Below are 19,910 nucleotides of genomic sequence, written 5' to 3' on the forward strand. Positions count from 1 at the left end.
TCAGTGTCCTCTGACCCAATAAAGGTTCCCCAGCCCTGTCATAAATAAAGACAATGTTGAAACCATTATGTTGGACATAATATTTTACTTTATTTAAAATTAAGTTTGGTAAGCTAACATGAGAAGTAAAAGTGTCCAGCCCCCATCTGGCTGCAGCACCCTGCTCAAGCCCCAATCCTGGGACAGGCCCCACAGCCTGGCTCCCATCTGGTGGCAGGAAGGGCTGGTGGCAGCCTCCCTCCTGCTGCAGCACAGGTAGGAGGGGAGGCCATGATCTGCCTGTGGGGATCCTGGCCCGGCCCCTCGACCAGCTACTGCTGCCTGGGTGCAGCAGCCTAGCCCCAGCCAGGTAATGTAATCCAGCCTCGCCCCCATACTCTATTTCCTATCCCCAGTACCCTTCCCTGCCTCCTGCACCTCTTACACAGCCCAGCCCCCTCCTTTGATCCCCTCATACACTGCAACCCTAACTCCTGCACCCCCACATCCACATACTGCACTCACAGTAGCAGCAGAAGTCCCATTAAATAAAGTCTGTGAGTACAGTGTTTCATTTATGCTATTATTAATCATGTCAATTATCAGTAATATTAAGTTGTATATTTTCAGTCATGGAAACGGGTATTCATATATACTGGTTCTTTGTAGACAACTTGTTCTGAATTTTGATGTAGTTTGGCTTTCTGGTTTGAAAAGGTTGCCGACCTCTGGTCTAAATGATCAACATAATAATTAGGAAGGAATTTTCAGCTAGGTTGGATTGCCAGAGACCCTGGTGATTTTTCTCTCTCCACCCAGCATTTCAGCCGGAGAGGGGAATTGGGGACTTTCCCCACTCCATCCACCTACCAAGTGTTCCAGCTGGGGAGCGAGGGCCAGGCTCATTCTGTTTCATCTATCTGGCATTGTTGGTTGGGGGCTTGAGCCTGGCACCTAAATCTTTTTGCACAATTTTTATTTGCACAGTTTCTTGTTAAGAACATAACCACTGTTGACTGTATAAACATGTCATTGTCTGTATGAAAAATTAGTTTATACTAATATAGTAGCACTTTTTACGTAGCTTATTGTAAAAGTAGGCAAATATCTAGATGAGTGGACAGGTACAGGGGACCTCTGTGTACCCCTGGAATACATGTATCTCTGGTTGAGGACCACTGCTTTGCAGTATAAGGCATGAGTCACTTGTAGGTTTAAACTAGTGTAAATGGTGAATTCTCTGTAACTTGAAGTATTTAAAACCTTGATTTGGGGACTTCATGTAACTATGCCAGAGGTTAGGGGGCTATTACAGGAGTGAGTAGGTGAAGTTCTATGGCCTGCAACACGCAAGGGATCAGACCAGCTGATCATGGTAGTTCCTTCTGACTTTACTAAGCATCCAAGAAAGAATAAACATTAACATTTTAAATCTAATAAGTATCCCTTAAATGACTTGCCACAAGATATCAGAACATGTTAGTATTACACAGGGCTGTAACAAGGGCGGGGTGAGTGAGGCACTTGCCTTGGGCGCATAGCTGAGGGGGCGCAGAAGAGACAGCTACTACACTGTCTTCACTCGTGCCTTGTGCCACGTCAGCATCCCTGCCTGTGCCGAGGACGGTCTTGCCTCAGTCGCCAAATTAGCTAGTTATGACTCTGGTATTACAACAGAGCGGGTCTAATTATTTTTCATGATATAGGAATTAGGCACAGTGCTCCTGTCAAATAATTTCTAAGTTCTTCTTCAAGTCCTTGGTTATATTGATTCCAATCAGGTATGAGTCTGTGCACACTTGCACAGAAGATGTTTTCCATGGCAGCATCTGTAGGGTTGGTCTGGGTGCCCCTTGGAGTCACACCTTTATGGCGTCCAATATAGAGCCCTGCCAACCCACCATTCCCTCAGTTCCTTCTTACCACCGATGACAATGGTCTGGAACTTCTGATAGCCTTTGCTTTAGCAAATGTGTTCAACTTCAATTGTTTGTATTCTACCTGTATACAGTTACTTATAGTTTTCTTCTTATAGTTAGTGCAGTTGTTGAGGGGATCCCGCTTATTGTTTTCTTCTGACTCTCCAGAGCCGTAGCATGCCAGGGTTCCTGGAGTTAAAAAACTGCATGGTTAGCATAAAGCATATGCTGAAGAGTTATCTTCACTCTTCCTGTTTAAGGTGCCTCATGGAGGGACACCAAAGGGATCACTGTTAGATGAGTTCTGTCCTCGAACTCTTAAATAGAGAAAACAGTTGCTCAAAGTCATTATATCAGAAGCTGGGTTACTTCCTTATTCAGACCAAGGCTAGGGGACCCAGTGCTGAACACCTTCTCATCGGCATGGAATGCCCTGGCACCATCCTCTAATTTGGTGCAGAAAAAAAGACTCCTCTAGGCACCAACAGAGAATGTCTCAAGGCCCGCTGAGAGTAGATATGGATCTCATTCACCAGTGCCCCAGAAGAATAAGAATCTGGAGGGGCAGACCTCAGCTAAGTCTAAGGAAGTGAGATCTTAATTGGGTCACTTCTCTAGATCCCTGAAAAGACTCATGCCAAATTCTGCCCAAGAGAGGCAGTTGAGTCCAGGTTTCCCATGTTCACTAGTCCCATCACATCAGCAACTGCCAGTCACCAGAAGTCTTCCAAGCTGTTAGGGATCTTCTGCAACTTATTGGCACCGATCTCTCTGAGAAGGATCTTCTGTTGTCAGCAGCCCCACCATGCCCCTATGTGCAGTCTAAAGCTGGCAACGATGACAAGGGATTCTCCCTCTCCAAGAACTGAGACACCCGCATGCTAAGACAGAAAGCCCAGCCATTCTCCAAGCTCCTGTCACGCAGTACACTTGTTCTGGCGGTGGCCACAAGCCCTCAGGCTCTAGGTGGCAGAACCCTTCTCCTCAGTGTGATGCCTCATGTAAGGGTTACAGTCCTCCTCCAAGTCTCGTGTGCAAGACCTCTTGCAGCTGGCATCTTCCTGCTCTGGGCCTCTGTCCAGGGTCCCCCTCACATTCCCCTAGCTGCTCACCGCACCTGGTTCTGGATTGGTCCAGCTCCAGCTCCACTCTGCCTCAACACCGCTGCTGCTCTGTCTCTAGCTCAGCTCTCTGGGCTGCACTTCTGGCCCCTCTGACTGCTGTAGTTCTGCTTCCTGCTCAGCTCAGGCTACTTCTCTGCTTCTTTCTGGCTTGGGCTGCTGTGGCTCTGCTTCCTGAGCTGCTTCTCTCTGGCTCAGGTTGCTCCTCTCTTCTTAGCTTGGCCCCACTCTCAGGCAACTCCAGTTCATATGAACATTGGGATCCCAACCTCCTCACTCCCTCATTGGCCTAACCACCCTGTCAGACTGACCCAGAGCATTGGCCTCTCCTCTTGGCCCTGGGAATTGTCAGTCTCAGGCCTGGCTACATCTAAACTTCACCCTTCTGTCAGCAGAGGGATGTAAATTAGACACATTGAAAGTGCAAATGAAGCAGGGATTTAAATATCCTGCGCTTCATTTGCATATTTGTGTCATGGCGCTGTTTCGAACAAGTGCCATTTCGAAACTGAAACTGTGGTTTAGACGTGGTTTTTTTTGAAAGATCCTATACTCCTCAAAAATGATTTCTTGATTTCTTGATTGTCTTGATTTCTCATTTGCCTTTCTCCTTTCTTTTGGTATTGGTAGAGGGCTAATCAAAACAAAGAAAAAAGTTTCAGAAGGAATCCAACAGGTCCCTTACATAATCTCACTTTATAGATTTGGAGGTCATTATAAAAATGAGGAATTTTATGAAAACTTTTGAAAGAGAAGCCCGTTCAGATAACAGAACTGAAAATACAGACGGCTTTGCATAGCAGTTTATGATTTTTTATTTATAATAGCTAAAAAATAATTGAGGCATATGTTTCCAACATACACAGGACCATAGCATTAGAAGCAAATATAAAATCTTTCCTTAAATGTGATGCAATTCTTTATTTTAATTTTGAAAGGCAATGATATTATTTTTCTGAAAATTATAGTTTAATTCTTATTTGCAAATACAATAAGGTAACAGGAAGTTTATGGTAGTATTAAACTGAAAGACAGGTATTTCATATTAGTCATTTTACAGTCAACTAAATATATGGTAACATAATGTAATGTCCTACGCATAATTTTGTGCTGTTCAAGATGTGTTATCCACATATATTATTCAGCTTCTGGTACATATGCACGTATAAGCATGAGACCAATTATTTTGAATAGCATTATCCATTGGGGCTGTGTTGTGTCATACACACATCCCGGCACTGTGTAGCTGAAGGCATAAAGTATGGGGCACTTGCAGCCGTTCTCCATTTCTTTCTTACCACCTACTACTCTGAGATGGAAAACCCACAGGCTACGTCTACACTGGCATGATTTTGCGCAAATACTTTTAACGGAAGAGTTTTTCCATTAAAAGTATTTGTGCAAGAGAGCGTCTACACTGGCATGTGCTTTTGCGCAAAAGATGTGCTTTTGCACAAAAGCATCTGTGCCAGTGTAGACGCTCTCTTGCGCAAGAAAGCTCCGATGTCCATTTTAGCCATTGGGCTTTCTTGAGCAAGAAATTAACGTTGCCTGTCTACACTGGCCTCTTGTGCAAGAATACTTGCGCAAGAGGGCTTATCCCTGAGCGGGAGTGTCAGAGTATTTGTGCAAGAAGCATTGATTTCGTACATTAGAATGTCAGTGTTCTTGCGCAAATACTCACGGCCATTGTAGACAGGTGGCAAGATTTTGCGCAAAAGCATACGCTTTTGTGCAAAATCTTGCCAATGTAGATACAGCCACAGTGTTTGCCTCAGTGTTCACTGTTTGATTGATCTTTTAATTAGTTATAGTTATTAGTTAATTTTTTTTACTTCATTGACAGAGAATGAGCAGAACTATGTAGAAAAGACAGCAGATGAGACTGTCTTGACAATAATTTCCTCCTCCATGCTTGGGTCCATGATCCCCGTAGTTCCAATCCAGACTGACAGTTAATGGATCTTCCAGGAACGCCTCAGGAGGATAGCTGACATCCTGGAAATTCCGGTTGAGGTAACGAGAGAAATTATAGCAAGTTCTCAGCATTGTGCACTAGTTGGTCCAATAAACAATGGCTTACTGGAACCAGTGAGACACCCTTCATAAACTTCTGCCTTTGTAGCATCTAAAAAATCAGGCACACACATAATTAGGTCCCTCCAAAGGTTTTTAACATTTCTTTAACCACCACACTTTCTGGTTGTAGTGGCCACCTACATCAGGTCCAGGCTACATGGTGTACCTAAAGAGATTTTCAGGGATAAGGATCCTAAAAGATTGAACCTGAGTCTGAAGTTGTGTTCTTCAACCAACCTACAAACGTGCATTGCCAGTTACCAATTGTTTCTGGCTAAATACAACTTTGTGAATGAGAACTATATATCCCAGTTTGCTGACAGACTCCCAAAGGAGTTCAGAGTGAAGTTCAAATTCCTTGTGCAGCTGGTTACATGTAATTTATTACAGGTTGCTGTTGAAACATCAGATACAGCAGCATACAGTATGGTTACCCTTGTAACAAGACACTTGGCTTCCTAGTTGCAGTCCTTGATAAGATCATAAGAGGTATGAACAAACATTGAGAACCTCCCATTCACAGGCTATGACTTTTTAATAAAAACACAGGTGAAGCTTTTCACACATTCAAGGACTCACTGCATTGCGTAGGCACATTCATCCCAACTTTCAGTAGGAGATATTATATATATATATATAATATATATATTATATAGGGGCTACTATAAGGTGGGTGCATAACTGGATAACCGTTTTCAGAGAGTAGTTATTAACTGTTCATAATTATGCTGGAAGGGCATAACAAGTGGTGTTCCACAGGTGTCTGTTTTGGGACCAGTTCTGTTCAAGATCTTTATCAACGATTGGATTGTGGCATTGAAAGTATGATTGTTAAGTTTGAAGCAATGCCAAGCTGGGAGGGATTGCAAGTGCTTTGTAGGATAAGGTCATAACTCAAAGTGATCTGGACAAACTAGAGAAATGGTTTGAGGTAAATAGGATGAAGTTTAACAAGGACAAATACAAAGTACTCCACTTAGGAAGGAACAGTCAGTTTCACACATACTGAATGTGAAGTGATTGTCTAGGAAGGAGTGCTGAAGAAAGGGATTCAGGGTCATAGTGGACCATAGGCTAAATATGAGTCAACAGTGTGACACTGTTGTAAAAAAAGCAAACATGATTCTGGGATGCATTAACATATAGGCAGTCAGGAAGACAGGGGTAGGGGAAGCAATCCCCCAGCCCCACCTCCAGCCCCGCCCCTTCTGCTGGTCCCTGTCCCTTCCCTACCCTCAGGGAGGTGGGGCAGCATGCCACGCACCTGCTCCCCCTTCCAGTCATGGGGAGGGGAGAGGAGCAGGCGTGTGCTTGCAGCACCCTCCCCCCAGCCCTGGAGGAAGTTGCACGGCGTGGCATGGCTTGGCCTGGCCAAGCCCAGCCCAGCCTCAGACGGAGGGAAGAGGCAGGGCATGCTGCATCACGCAGTGTGGCCCCAGCCCTGGACCAGCCTGTCCAGCAGGAAGAGGGCGGGTGAGGGGGGAAGCAACATTCTGTCCTCAGAACGCCTGCGGTAGGTGTGGGGCTATGCCTGGCAGTTTGGGAACATAGAGTCTTTCCCCACCTTACATACCCAGTGCCCATGTATTAACAGGAGTGTTGTGAGCAAGACATGAAAAATTACTCTTTTGCTCTACATTGATTAGGCCTCAGTTGGAGTATTGTGTCCAATTCTGGGTATCACGTTTCAAGAAAGATATGGAAAAATTGGAGAAGGTCCAGAGAAGAGCAACAAAAATAATTAAATATTTAAAATAATTAAAATAATTAAAGGTCTAGAAAACATGAGCGATCAGGGAACACTGAAAGATTTGGGCTTCTTTAGTTTAGAAAAGAGAAGACTGAGAGGGGGTATGATAGCAGTTTACAAGGAAGAGGGAGAAAAGATGTTCTTCTTGGCCTCTGATGATTGGACAAGAAGCAATGGGCTTAAACTGCAGCAAGGAAGGCTTAGGTTGAACATTAGGAAAAACTTCCTAATGTGAGGGTGATTAAACACTGGAATAAATTGCCTAGGGAGGTTGTGGAATCTCTATCACTGGAGATATTTAAGAGCAGGTTGGATAGATTTCTGACAGGGATGATCTAAATGGTGCTTGGTCCTGTTGTGAAGGCAGGGGACTGGACTTGATGATCTCTTGAGGTCCCTTCCAGTATTTTATGATATGATTCTATATTACAAGCCTCAACCCTGTCACATTCTTATGGTTTAACACAGATCATCTGAGCTCTAAAGAAGGGGCAAAGATTCCACAGAGGATAACCTCTGCCCTTTCCTCCTCCACTGCATGCCTCATGGAAACATCAAATAAATACCTGTCAGGAAAGGAAACATTGTAAACTTGTTTTGGGGAACATGAGACCAGATTACCAACAATGGGTGGGTTCTGGAAATTGTGGGCAAAGAGTTTCTGATCCAGTTCCAGTCCCTCTCAAATACTGTTCTCTTTCCCCATTCGTGGTCCTCTCTCTACAACTCAAAGCAGTGGAAGAAGTTCCCTTAGAATTTTCATATCTTGGTCCCAAAGAAGAAAGAGGGATGCCATGTCATTCTTGACCTCCTATGACTGAACAAATTAATCTGTCAAGTTAGGTGCAGGATAGTGAATTTAGCATCTATAATCCCCACTCTGGATTCTCAAGATTGGTTTGTGGCTCTTGATTCACTAGATAATTCTTTTATATTGCAAATCACCCAACCCAGGAAAAGTACCTCAGGTTTCTAACAGGAAAGTTTCATTTTACCAATATAAAGTGCTTCCCTTCAGCCTCTCCATAGCCCAGAGGTCTTCAATAAGTTCCCAGCAGGTACAGCTGCACATGTAGGAAGGCAAGAAATTCAAGTACATTTGTACCTCAGTGATCGACTGATCTGAAGCAGAATCTGCCTGTTAATGAATTGAGCTTCACAACATTTATGTTAGAAGTTAGGCAAATAAAATTATCCTCATTCTATAGATGGAAACATTGGCATGGAGAGATTTAGGACCCAAATTTTCTAAGCTGTCGCCTAATTTTGTGTTCTTCAGTGTTTCAGGCAGGGCACCAAACATCTAGGCCAAGATTTTCAAAGGTAAAAGCCTTTGCAATTTGAGTATCTTTTTCCGCTTTTTTTCTGAAAGAAGCTTTCCCGAAATTTGGCTCATCTACACGGAGCCAAATTTTGGAAAAAACTCCTTTTGGAACATCCCTTATTCCTCTCACTGAGAGGAATACAGAGATGCCGAAAGAACACATCCGCTTTTTCGGAAACTGTTCCAAAAAAGCGGGGACGTTTCTTGGACGTGGCAGAGCTTTTCCAGGATACCTTTAGTATCCCAGAAAAGCTCTGCAGTCTAGACATAGCCTTAGATAAAGGCAGGAAGGTAGCTTTATCTAACATTTATTTTCTGTCACCTATATCCTCAAAGCAGCTTGAATTCTCCTTTGACAGCATTGTCATGATGGAATGTTAACTGGTGAAATATAAACACAATTTAACTCAACAGTAACATGACAGTTTGATGTTCCTTAATCTGTTTGGTATTATATACTGAAAAAGTGATATCTTCTAGGCACAAATCAATTTACTATGGAAAGTACTCAGAATACTCCTTAATCTTTCTGCATGCTAAATGTGAAATCTATGGATACAAATAAAATATCTATAGATAATACTATTTAGTATAAAAGAAAGCATTTTACATTCCAGAAATTTGACAAATAAGAAACTGATGATCTTTGTGAATTATACTTGTGATAAATTAGAATTAGCTGTATGTGTTTTGAATACTGTAATTTTATAACTCTGTATAAATTGACTATTTTGGAAAATAAAATATTTTTCTAAAAGTTAAAATAAATAATTTCCTAAAAGAGTATTTATTTATGCTATTTATCCCTTTTGTTATGCTATATTATTACCTTACAGATTATGGACAAATTTTGAACTCTATATATAACTTGAGAAAATGAATTATATACAAGGGAGTTCTGATAGAAAGAATCTTCTTCAGGCTAAGGCGGCACTTGTGAAGCCACTCTGTTGCTGCTTATTGTAAGCCTCAAGGCTACAGTAGTTCCCATGGTTGCTACATCCACTTCTCTCCTTCCCTAGCCTTCTCAAGTAATGAGATTTATTCAGTGGATCAGAACTGGTGTGAATTCACCTGCATCAATCCACAAAAGGCTTCTGCAATAGGGGGATAATTGAAAGCATATTGAAGTCAATAGAAAGACTTCTATTAACTACAGTGGCCACTGGATGATGTCCTTGGACTAGAAGAGTCATGGAACTCCTTGTACAGCCTCCCTGATTACTGTTCATCACTGTATAATAGAAAAACACTGTGTTTGCTATGTTCAGGGCCTGCTGAGCCTGTAATGAGAGAGAATTCTCACCAAATATACAATAGAAAACAAATAAGGAAAAAAAAACATGTCTCAAAGTGTCAACAGTCTAATAGATATTAAAATGTAATAAAGGAGTATGAAAACAACTTGGTAAAATGGATTTGAGGAATAAATCCGTTTTAAGGTAACATATAGTAGGAAAGGCTCTCATGCATTTTATATTCAGCATTTGTATTTATTTTGTCAAGATTAATTTTGATGCCCAACACTATAGAACCTCTTCTGCCTCTTTGTGTACAAACTTAAATAATCACTCTTGATCCTTGAAATATTAAACTGTTTTTGTGTTCTTCCTTAGTTTTTAGGTAGCCCAACAATATACATCAAACCCTCTTAATCTTTCATCATAATCCAGTCCCAACTGATAACTGTTGCTTTTCCACTAAATTCTTCCAACTTCTCAATATTTACCTGGTAATGGGGTTCCCAATGCTGAATACAATTTTTCAGTTGTGATTGCACCGTGTATCTGTGAAGCAATACTTTTATATGTGCATCCAAAATGGCATGGGCTATTAATATGTTTTACTGCTATATTGCACTGTGAAATTGATGCGTGATGTAATCAGTATTGCCCCTTAGTCTTTCATAACACAAGTATGGCCATACTGGGTCAGATCAAAGGTCCATCTAGCCCAGGATCCTGTCTTCTGACAGCATCCAATGCCAGGTGCTTCAGAAGGAATGAACAGAACAGGTAATCATGAAGTAATCCAAATGGATGCTAGTAACACCATTCCAGCTAATAGCCATTGATGGACCCATTCTCTATGAATTTATCTAGTTATAGTCTTGGCCTTCACAGCATACTCTGGCAAGAAGTTCCACAGGTTGATTGTGAAGAAGTACTTCCTTTTGGTTGTTTTAAATCTGATGCCTATTAATTCATTTGGTGACTCCTAGTTCTTTTGTTACTGAGGAGCAAATAACATTTCCTTATTAACTTTCTCCATAGCAGTCATGATTTTATAGATGTCTGTCATTTCTCCCTTAGTTGTCTCTTTTCCAAGCTGAAAAGTCATACCTATATTAATCTCTCCTCATATGGAAATTGTTCCATCTACCTAATCATTTTTTTCCTCTTTTCTGTACCTTTCCCAGTTCCAATATATCTTTTTTGAGGTGGGGCATGCAGTATTCAAATGTGGGCATACAATGGATTTACATAGAGGAAATATGATGGTTTTTTCTTTTAAGCTATGTTTTTCATAATAATTCCCAAAATTGTAATAGCTTTTTTGACTGTTGCTGCACATTGAGTGGATTTTTTCAGAGAACTATTCACAATGACTCCAAAATCTCCTTCTTGAGTGGTAACAGCTAATTTAGACCCCATCATTTTATACTTACAGTTGGGATTATTAACTTCAGGGGGTAGCTGAGTTAGTCTGTTACAGAAAAAAACAACAAATGATCTGGTAGCACTTTATAGACTAACAAAACATGTAGATGGTATCATGAGCTTTCATGGGCATAGCCCACTTCTTCAGATGACCGCAGTTATGTTTTTCAATGAGCATTACTTTGCATTTATCAAAGTTCAGGCTGGTAAGGGATTTCCTGTTTTTCTTATCCATTATTTAGACATTTATTTCTTTCACTATGAAAGATTTCTATTAGTTGAGCTGTTCATCAGTACATAATAACTTTAAAAATGTGATTGCATATATTAAAAACAGTTCCTTTGAGCCAGGGCATTTAAACCCACATAAGTAGATTGTAGTGATTCTGAAGAGAGATGTTGTTAAGTAAGAAATTATATATAGTAGATTTCAATTGTCACTTCTGTAATTGATGTTACAAGGCCAAGAGATCTGTGCTTCTGTTGAGAGGAAATCATTGTGAGAAGTCAGTGAATGAAATACAGTTCTTGCAATGAAGATGTATGCTGTGTTGTGGAACTATATAATTGGAAATATAAAAGCAAGAGGAACATCAGTGACCTTCCTATATTATATTTATAATAGTGCTTTGGGCATATGAAAGACCTTTACTTTGTTTCTGTTAAACATTTTTTCAATTTGAGGTTCATTATGAAATCTAGTATGTAACCTTTCAAAAGCAGCAGCATAGGTTTGGAAATACATTTTGTAATGCCTAAAAAGATTAAAGAACACTTTTCATCATAGTCTAGGAATATATATGACGTAACTAAATATTTATTAACCCCGCTAAATTGTCTATTCAGTTTCTTTTCTTTTGATCCATTACTGTAGTTATTACAAAGCCATCAATGGCTTAACAAGTTAACTAGTAACTATTCCAATTATTAGTGTTTTTTGTTTTCTGTAGATGCTGTGGGCTGTTCTTTCCTGGTTGCACTGAAATAATTTTTATACTGATTTACATACAGTGATTGTACTGATTTTTAGCTATCAGTTTCAGAAAGCAGTATAATTAAAGTGGTATAATTCCTAGTGTAAATGCATGTATATCAGTTCTTCAATTAACTATACTAATTTCTAAACAATACAATTAAATGGAGTGTGGGAGGGCTCTGTCTGGGCGTACAGGCTGTGCTAGAAATGAAGGGAGCTCAGGCAGAGCATTGGGGACGCTCAGGTGTAGAGCAGGGGTGTGGGCTCAAGGCAGCAGTTATCTCAAGCTACTCTTGGAAGTGGTTAGCATTTCCCTCTGGCTCCTAGGCAGAGGTACAGGCAGGTGGCTCTGTGTGCTATTTCCATCCACAGGTGCTGCCCTGTAGTTCCCATTGACTTTGGTTCCCAGCCAATGGGAGCTGTGGAACCAGTGTAACTGCCACCAGGTTGATTTGAACTTGGGATTGCTGAAGCTTAATGTAGGAGCCTCTACAGCTCGAGCTATAATGCCAGCTGGCTCTTAGCTTAGGCTGTAGAGCTCCCTTGTTCTTACCTCTTGATGCAAGAGGTCTAAGTGCCACTACATAGGACAGTGATCCACACAAGGGCTACGTCTACACTGGCACCCTTTTCTGGAAATGCTTAAAACGGAACAGTTTTTCCGTTATAAGTATTTCCAGAAAAGCGCGTCTACATTAGCAGGATGCTTTTCCGGAAAAGCACTTTTTCCGGAAAAGTGTCCGTGCCAATGTAGACGCGCTTTTCCGGAAAAAAGCCCTTATCGTCATTTTCGCAATCGGGGCTTTTTTGCGGAAAAGACTACTGTGCTGTCTACACTGGCCCTTTTCCGGAACAGTTTTTCTGGAAATGGACTTTTGCCCGAACGGGAGCAGCATAGTTTTTCCAGAAAAACACTGACAATTTTAAAGTAGATCGTCATTGCTTTTCCGGAAAAGCAAGCAGCCAGTGTAGACAGCTCGCAGCTTATTCCGGAACAGCGGCCGCTTTTCTGGAAAAAGTGACCCAGTGTAGACACAGCCTAGGGGCGTGGATTACACCAGCAGTTGGGGCTGGGCATCACATTGAGCCTCCCTGTCCACCCCTGTACCTATAGGCAGCAGAGGCATGACAGACACTTCTAGAAGCCATGCAGAGGGAGGGAATGAGCCTTCCTTAGCACTGCTGTGCTGACAGCCAGATTTTAAAGGCCTGGTCAGTGCTGCCAATATCCCTTTTTTGACCAAGCATTCCAGTCAAAAACTGGACACTTTTCAACCCTAATTCTGACTGGTACAATTTAGATAAGGTTGACAGGCATAGCCTTGGAGTAAGTCTCCACCCATTCACTATAGTGCTCAGGTGATCAGCGAGTGAGTGAATTTAACAATAACTATACAAGATGTCAAGTAATTGACCCAATAAGAATTAGTTCATCCAAGATGTGATGAGAGATTAATACAGAAAAAGGTATACTGTACCACCCTCTTTCAATGGTGAAGAGACGGCAGCTTGTTTCCCTCCTCTGTATTTGGTGAAATTATGGCAGCTTGTTACCTCCCAACATAATTCCAAAGATTCTTTCCTTTTTATAGAGTGTGAGACAAAGAAATTCCTTTGTAGGGAGAGAACAGTTATTTTCCAACAGTTAATCCCATCTTTATCAGTTGTGGATCTCTCAATTTACCTCGTTGCTTATGGAATTTCTTTTACAATATCTCAGTCGTGCCAATTTTCTTCCACAAATTGATCTGAGGAAGTGGGTCTGGCCTTCGAAAGCTCATCACCTAATAAACCATTTTGTTAGTCTTTAAAGTGCTGCATAGTCCTCTCTTTTGTTTCAGTTTACATGGTTGATAAACTAAAGAAATTTCTAGTCCAATTCTTACTAGCAGCTGTGATTACAGGCAGTTCCTACTGTCTTTCAATGGGTCATTATTACATACATCACAGAATAAACATGCAATCACAGAACTTAATTGGATCAGCGGCCCTACAATAACCCAGTGTTATTTATTATAACACACTTCTGTAATAAGAGATATCTTTGTTAGCTTTCAGAAGTCCTAGCCTGGACATCTGGAATAGATTAATGGAATTAAAAGTTTATACGCATTCCTTCATTTGGTCACACACTAATTTATCAAGGAATTGAAATTAATGTGTATTGAAGGAGAGCAGGTGTGGAAGTATCTTCCTTTTAATAAAAAGTGTGTTTTTTGTTGGGCTGTGTGTGAGATAAAAGGGACTATTAGCCCTGGTCTACATGAGGGCATTATTTTGAAATAACCCCCCTTAGGTTGAATTTATAAGCCGAGCATCCACTCTACCAAGTCTGTTATTTTGAAATAATAGGCCTCTTATTTAGAAATCTGTACTCCTGCTTTCCTCAGGGAATAATGCTAATTTTGAAATAGTTATTTCAAAATAGCATTAGAGCAGACGCTTTGGTGCCACTATTTCAAAATAACTACTTCCCAGAGTAATTTGACCTAATTACTCCCCTGTGCTTTTTGGGGGGCTCTAAATTGAGGTAGCACATCCATAGTAAAAGAGCCTTCCTCAGACTAATTTTGAGGCTTCCCCGTAGTGGGGACACACTATTTTGATTTTGTAAAATTTGGACTTAAGTCAAATTTAGTTATTTTGAAATAGTTTCCTAGTATAGATATGCCCTTACTGACCAATATCTAACTTTAAGTAGAAGAAATCTCCTAAATGCACAAGATAATTTTCTTTTTCTGTTTGCTTTGAATGTCTTTTTAAATAAAATTAAATTTAGGCATGTGGCAATTTTTTTAATGTAAAAAATTACAGTGTCTAGGTAGAGAAATATAATTAAGAGAGGACTTGAATGCATCACAATTTTGCCTAAGGGTTATTATTTTCTCCTGTTTGTGGAGCTCATCAGGCAAATATATTAACTTTCTCCTGAATATATAAAATATTAAATTATTTTGATACTGTTGTTTTTAATTAATGTTTCTAAAATCTGAGTTGCTCACTAGTTCTGTATCTAAAACCTTGATTTTAATGAAACACCAGTCTATTCATATAAGCACAGATGATACGAAGCTGGGAGGAGTTGCAAGTGCTTTGGAGGATAGGGTTATAATTGAAAATGATCTGGACAAACTGGAGAAATGGTCTGAGGTAAATAGGATGAAGTTTAATAAGGACAAATGCAAAGCACTCCACTTAGGAAGGAACAGTCAGTCTCACGCATACAGAATAGGAAGTGACTGTTTAGGGGGGAGTACTGCAGAAAGGAATCTAGGAGTCATAATGGACCACAAACTAAATATGAGTCAATAGTGTGATGCTGTTGCAAAAAAAGCAAACATGACTCTGGGATGTATTAACAAGTGTGTTGTGAGCAAAACACGAGTAGTCATTCTTCCGTTCTACTCTGCGCTCATTAGGCCTCAATTGGAGTATTATGTCCTGTTCTGGGCACCACATTTCAAGAAAGATGTGGAAAAATTGGAGAAGATCCAGAGAAGAGCAACAAGAATGATTAAAGGACTAGATAACATGACCTATGAAGGAAGACTGAAAGAATTGGGCTTGTTTAGTTTGGAAAGGAGAAGACTGAGAGGGGACATGATAGCAGTTTTCAGGTATCTGAAAGGGTGTCAGAAGGAGGAGGGAGAAAAATTGTTCTCCTTAGCCTCTGACAATAGGACAAGAAACAATGGGCTTAAACTGCAGCAAGGGAGGTTTAGGTTGGATACTAAGAAAAACTTCCTAATTGTCAGGGTGGTTAAATACTGGAATAAGTTGCCTAGGGAGGTTGTAGAATCTCTATCTCTGGCGATATTTAAGAGCAGGTTAGATAGACATCTGTCAGGGATGGTCTACACGGTACTGGGTCCTGTCATTGAAGGTAGGGGACTGGACTCGATGACCTCTCAAGGTCCCTTCCAGTTCTAGTGTTCTATGATTCTATTATGAACGGGAAAGACTTTGACTAAGAATTTATTAATGAAAATAGTCTATAATGAAGCACAGACTTTTGGGAATAAGTCTTTTTTCTTTTTAAATAACAATGCTCATTATTTTAGCATCCACAGCAGGATCCCTGTTGGAGTAGAACAATTAAATGTGTAGATCATGTGTTCCAATAGAGCCTGATTAAATACTTTTATAAAAGTAATTAATGAATCCACCTGATCCGGGGGACTTGCCAGTGTTTTTGAGACTCAGGAGAGAAGTGTTTACTTGGAATCTTTTGGATCACTAGAAAGAAAGCTTAATACTTAAATCATGAACATTTTAATTTAACCTGTGTGGTAATGACAGAGAAGCACTGTGTGCCTGCATATGTGTGTGTTTGTAATGTATCACAGACACACACACACACACGCTTTAGGATTAGGAAAAGAGATGACCAGGAAGGGAAATACTTTGTCAGCAGGACGTAGTGAAGATAGACATAGATGAGCAGAAAACTTCATACTATGTCTACAATTTCCAAAGGGGCTTACATCTTCATTTGAAAATTTTTAGGGGTGTTCACATGAAAAAAGGTTGACAGCTACACTAGACACATACTCCAAATGACTAGCTCCTCCTCCTCCTAGTACCTCCACAGTTACACTCTGTCCTATCACAACCTGCCCCCTCAATACTGCTCCATCACATCAGACCAGATGTGAACGTGTTCCACTTGACAAGAAGTAAAAATCCAAAACTGGAGATTTGAAATGTAAAATACTGTGAATGTAAAATATATGTAATTAAAGTAATAACTCTGATTTTTCTTTTATTAATGCAGTTTCATTCCCATTGGAATGTGTGCAGGTGTGGGGAGGCTTAGGGCAGGAGGCTGGGAGAGGTGGGGTGAACCAGAGTCAGGGCAAGGGGCTAGGTATGCGTGTGGGACACAGGCATGAGGACAGGCAATGTATGTAGGGTACAAAAAAGGGGATGGGAGTGCAGGAAGCTCAGGGAGGGGGTGAGGGACTCAGGTCAAGGAGTTGGGTGTGGAGGGACTCAGGGCAGGGGATGGAGGTACTAGAGGCTCAGGGCAGGTGGTTGGATGTGGAGGGGTTGGGTGCGGGGGGCTCAGGATAGGGTATGTATTTGTGGAGGGTAGATGCAGGAATCAGGGCTGGGAAGGATGAGGTGGGGAAGGGGGGTTCTGGGGCTGGGTACACATACCTGGCCACAATGGAGCTGTAGGCCATCTGTGTGGGAGCACTGCTGCAGGGAAACTGGCAGCAGTGAGAGACCCCTGGCTTCCTCCCCAGGGCTGCTGGCAACAGCGCATGTCATGAACAGAACATATACTTCCCAGCTCATGGCTCCCCTACAGTACACCTCCAGCCAGCCCCCTCTAACCTGCCTGCAGTGCTGCCTCACCTGGCTGTGTGCGTCCCAGCCAACACCAGCTTGCAGGAGCACGTTGCAAGCCACACCCGAGCCAGCTCTTTAAAGGCTGGCTCTTGCTGGAGCGCCGCTGTCTTTTGCTGGAGTGGCGCATCTGGGTGCATCCCTTTACTTTCATCTCTGCCTGGAACTGGGAATTGCATCCCCAGCTCAAAGTGTAGACATATCCTTTAACTGGCAGACTCCCCTTTACTTTCAATCTGATTTATGTGCAATTAATTCAGTGGCAACATCTTTAAAATGTATTTACAACTACATAACTGCTATCCATAGACTGCATTCCTGAGTAGAGAATGGCTACGGGAAAAGGATATTGCATTCAATATGTTCTAAACATGGAGTATTTTCCCTTTAAAGGGAGCAACCTGTGAATTTAGGAAAAAATCAGAGTTTCTTTGAGCAAGCAGCAATAGGGACTCATTTCAGTTGGGTTACTCTTGGAGCCATAGCTAGGCATTTTAATGCCTAGAGTCTGCAAATATCTTTGTACCCATACCATTTTTTGGTCAATTTTCCAGTCCATTCAGAGGTGACACGTAATAGTTGATAGTGGGGTGTGTATCTGACATCTTTTTTTCAGTTCTGTATTTCCTGTTTTTCCAAAGTTTGATATGAAAATTGGCTCTTCATTTCTGGTTTGTACTAAGTATGGTTTTTGTTGGTTTGAATTTTATGTTATTCGGCCACACAATCTTAACTCTGCAATAATAATTTTTTTTGTTGCTATGAATGTTCTGATATGTTGAAAACTGAAAAACATCAATATGTGTTTTAATCTTTGACTACTCTACAGTGTTGTGCTGATCTAGAGAATAATGTGTGGCTTCAATGATGTTCTCTTCTAGCCTGGCTGTACACCCGGATAAAACCTTAGTTGCTACAGGACAGGTTGGGAAGGACCCTTACGTTTGCATCTGGGATTCCTACAGTGTACTGACTGTTTCTGTTCTTAAGGATGCACACACACATGGAGTTGCCTGCTTGGCTTTTGATTCAGATGGCCAGGTTTGTATATTTTCAGTTTCTCTTTTTCTTCTATTGAAGTTTACACATAAAAATATATTCTTATATATGTAACATGCATATAGAATTATAGCATTACATCAGAACTGTGTACTGTAGTTCAAACTTAGGTAGTATAGAATCCAAAATACTGCAAATATCTCTCTTAAAAAGTACCTATTGGGACCAAGACCTCAGCTTAGCGCTTGAACCTAGCACAACTTGACAGATCCCAGTGGTAGACATAGACCTGAAAATGCAGTCCAGTCCCCAGAGCAGGTAATACCGGAGGAACTGCACAGTGAGGCATTCCTTTGATCCTCAGAACCAGACAATGAGCCTTCTGTTCAGAGAGCTTCCACGGCAGTGATGGGCAATCAAGGCTAGTGAGCGGGAGGCATAAATGGCCCTCCTTTGCATCAGTGGGCCAAAAGATTAATCAGTTATGTTCATTAATCATGACCTCAGAAATAAGATTAAATACATTAATACATGGCATACTGAATATTTCAAAACAAGTAGAAATGCTTTAATCATTCATATATGAATAGAACTGTCAACTTCAAATAATGAAAAAGAAACATTTACACTTGATTTACAGTATCAGATCTCTGACCAGCCTCTTCCCCACCTCTCTGACAAATACATCCTGTCCCTGGTCCTCCCCATCCCTTCCAGCACTTCCGAGCACCATGAATTGGCTGGTTCGTGCTCCCTCCCTACTACTCCCTCTCCTTCCCCGAGCTTGATTGCCACAAATCAGGTGACATCAGGAAAAATTTTATATATGCATACTTATAAATAATACTAAGAGAGTTTCAGAAATAAATATATTTGGTAAGGCTTGGGGGAATTTGTTTTTTGTCATAATTTCACAGGTAATATTGGTTTTTTTTAAATATTTTATAAAAGTACTTGTATTTAATTTCACAGTTGCATTTGCACAGTTATTTTGCCTATCTGAAAATTTTATTTATTATAGGTGAATATATTTTTTCATTAGTTTTTTTGGGAGTGAGGTGGGGGGAGGGTAAAAAGTAAAATCAACATTTACTGACCTTTACAGATGAAAATTGAATCCTTCCCAGCCTATATTTAAACTTGCCATTAGAATTTTTTATAATTCACACCTGATTAAATAAATAATGAATAACCACCATGGCAGACTGAGTTGCTGTCACTTAAAAATGCATTTTTTCCTGTCTGGGAAAATGTTACTTTTGTTATCAGATTATTTTTTTGGCCTGGGTGATTTACAAAAGTTTAATGAAAAGAGCTGTCAATTTGCATATAGAAGAAGGTGGGTTTTATTGATAGCTAAATGTTTTGCATTTTTCATCTTCAGAATTGTTTCATAGCAACTGTAAAATCAATGAAGGAACAATTTACTTGTATCAGGAACTATTACTCCCATATTGCAAGCTAAAGTCAGTAGCCTTCTCAAAAGTGCTGGGATCGACTTCTTATGGAATAGCCTGCAGATTCAGTGCTCACATTTTTACATATTTAACATAGTTCAAACATGCATAGAGTTACCACCCATCTGGGTTTTACTTTGACAGTCTAGTTTTTGGCTTCTCTATATGGGTGCCATTTAGAGTTGCCAGATGCAGTAGAAATGGGGACCTGGCAGTGTATGGTCAGATATAGTGATTAGACACCAAAAGTCCATTTACTGGGGGAAGGTGGGGTCATTAACCTGCTTCAGCCTT

The 19,910-nt window shown here is 40.8% G+C and overlaps 1 protein-coding gene across 3 annotated transcripts in view; it reads left to right on the forward strand.

Annotated features, from left to right (window-relative positions):
• EML6 (EMAP like 6) overlaps nucleotides 1-19,910 on the forward strand; it is a 210,393-nt gene that overhangs the window by 32,441 nt on the left and 158,042 nt on the right. For all 3 annotated transcript variants that reach the window (XM_075925488.2, XM_006122118.5, XM_075925489.2), the window contains one exon: nucleotides 18,042-18,201. In XM_075925488.2, the coding sequence (XP_075781603.2) occupies nucleotides 18,042-18,201 (160 nt within the window). The remainder of the gene's footprint in view (nucleotides 1-18,041; nucleotides 18,202-19,910) is intronic.

This window comes from Pelodiscus sinensis, chromosome 3 (assembly GCF_052426305.1).
Source record: "Pelodiscus sinensis isolate ZL-2025 chromosome 3, ASM5242630v1, whole genome shotgun sequence".
Lineage (NCBI taxonomy): Eukaryota > Metazoa > Chordata > Testudines > Trionychidae > Pelodiscus > Pelodiscus sinensis.